The sequence below is a fragment of the Rhagoletis pomonella genome, unplaced genomic scaffold, assembly GCF_013731165.1.
Source record: "Rhagoletis pomonella isolate Grant_MI unplaced genomic scaffold, Rhpom_1.0 Rhpom_scaffold_00013, whole genome shotgun sequence".
NCBI classification, from domain to species: Eukaryota; Metazoa; Arthropoda; class Insecta; order Diptera; family Tephritidae; genus Rhagoletis; species Rhagoletis pomonella.
In genome coordinates, this window is record NW_023458567.1 from 2,976,504 (window position 1) to 2,978,024 (window position 1,521).

Genomic DNA, 1,521 nt, shown 5'->3' on the forward strand with positions numbered 1-1,521 from the left:
AATCAGCTGTTGCGTTGGTGTCCGTCCGTCGACTGTACGTATGCAATCAAAGTGTCGTATGGCGATTCCCGTCCGGTGAGTTGCAAATGTGGGCACGTCTTTTGCTTTGCATGCGGCGAGAATTGGCATGATCCGGTCAAGTGTTGTTGGCTGAAAAAGTGGATTAAGAAGTGCGATGATGATTCTGAGACATCCAATTGGATTGCGGCCAACACCAAAGAGTGTCCTAAATGTAATGTGACAATTGAAAAGGATGGCGGCTGCAATCACATGGTGTGCAAGAATCAAAACTGCAAACACGATTTCTGTTGGGTGTGCTTGGGGTCGTGGGAACCACACGGTTCGTCATGGTACAATTGCAATCGGTATGATGAGGATGAGGCAAAAGCGGCGCGTGATGCGCAAGAGAAGTTGCGCTCCTCGTTGGCAAGGTGAGTGTACAAAAATATCGGAAACATATAAATTAATATTTATTCATGCATTTTTTCTTTTCAGGTACTTGCACTACTACAATCGCTATATGAATCACATGCAGTCGTTGAAATTTGAGAATAAACTCTATGCGGCGGTCAAACATAAAATGGAGGAGATGCAGCAACACAATATGTCTTGGATCGAAGTAAGCTAAATTGATTGTTAATAATAACAATCGCTGAAAATATTTCCCTTTCCTTTGGCTTTGTTTTTTGCTAGGTGCAATTCTTGAAAAAGGCTGTAGACATACTCTGCCAGTGCCGCCAAACACTTATGTACACTTACGTGTTTGCCTACTATCTGAAGAAGAATAATCAGTCAATGATCTTTGAGGATAATCAAAAGGATTTGGAATCGGCAACAGAGAAATTGTCCGAGTACTTGGAACGTGATATAACGTCGGAGAACTTGGCTGATATTAAACAAAAAGTGCAGGATAAATATAGGTGAGTAGAGGAATAAGACTCAAGTTTGACGGCGCAAAACAGTTAACAGATAAACCATTTGATAACCGAAAAATGCATCTACCAATAGCAATATAAAATAAAAGATGGTTTGTTCATCTAAAAGTTTGAGAGCTGCGTTGTTTAAATATATTCTTAAATTTAAAATTGATAAAAATTTGTAAAAACCATATTTTTGATAAACTCTGTTCTTTTAAATTTCCCTATTCTATGCATTATTCATAATGTCAATCTATATCTATATATATAATACCCGAAGGCATTTTTTGTCCAGGATAAAAGATCTGTACCGTTCGCCTGATTTTCAAAAATGAGACGTCAAATTAAAGCGCTTAGCCTGTAGATGTGCAAACTGGTTTTGTTTTTCGAATAGGGTTGCCACCTGTTGAACAATTAAACTCAAATTATTTAATAATCAATGCCACCCTGCACCCTTCGTTCGATTATTAAAAGTGAGGTGCCAAATTAAAGGGCGCGGGCTGAAGATGCGCAATGTGGTTTTACTTTTTCGAAAAGAATTGCCACCTTTCAAAAATTTAAGTTGAAATTATTTAAAAAGTTAAACCAATTATAACGAAATTGG

The 1,521-nt window shown here is 37.9% G+C and overlaps 2 protein-coding genes across 3 annotated transcripts in view; both read left to right on the plus strand.

Moving 5' to 3' along the window:
• The window catches only part of LOC118748282 (E3 ubiquitin-protein ligase ariadne-1), a 1,452-nt gene extending 453 nt beyond the window's left edge, over positions 1–999 (plus strand). Inside the window, exons 2-4 of the mRNA XM_036482658.1 lie at positions 7–431; positions 496–619; positions 694–999. Coding sequence (XP_036338551.1) covers positions 7–431; positions 496–619; positions 694–924 — 780 coding nt within the window. The 3' untranslated portion in view covers positions 925–999. The remainder of the gene's footprint in view (positions 1–6; positions 432–495; positions 620–693) is intronic.
• The window catches only part of LOC118748503 (synaptic vesicle glycoprotein 2B), a 61,097-nt gene that overhangs the window by 35,813 nt on the left and 23,763 nt on the right, over positions 1–1,521 (plus strand). The window lies entirely within an intron of this gene.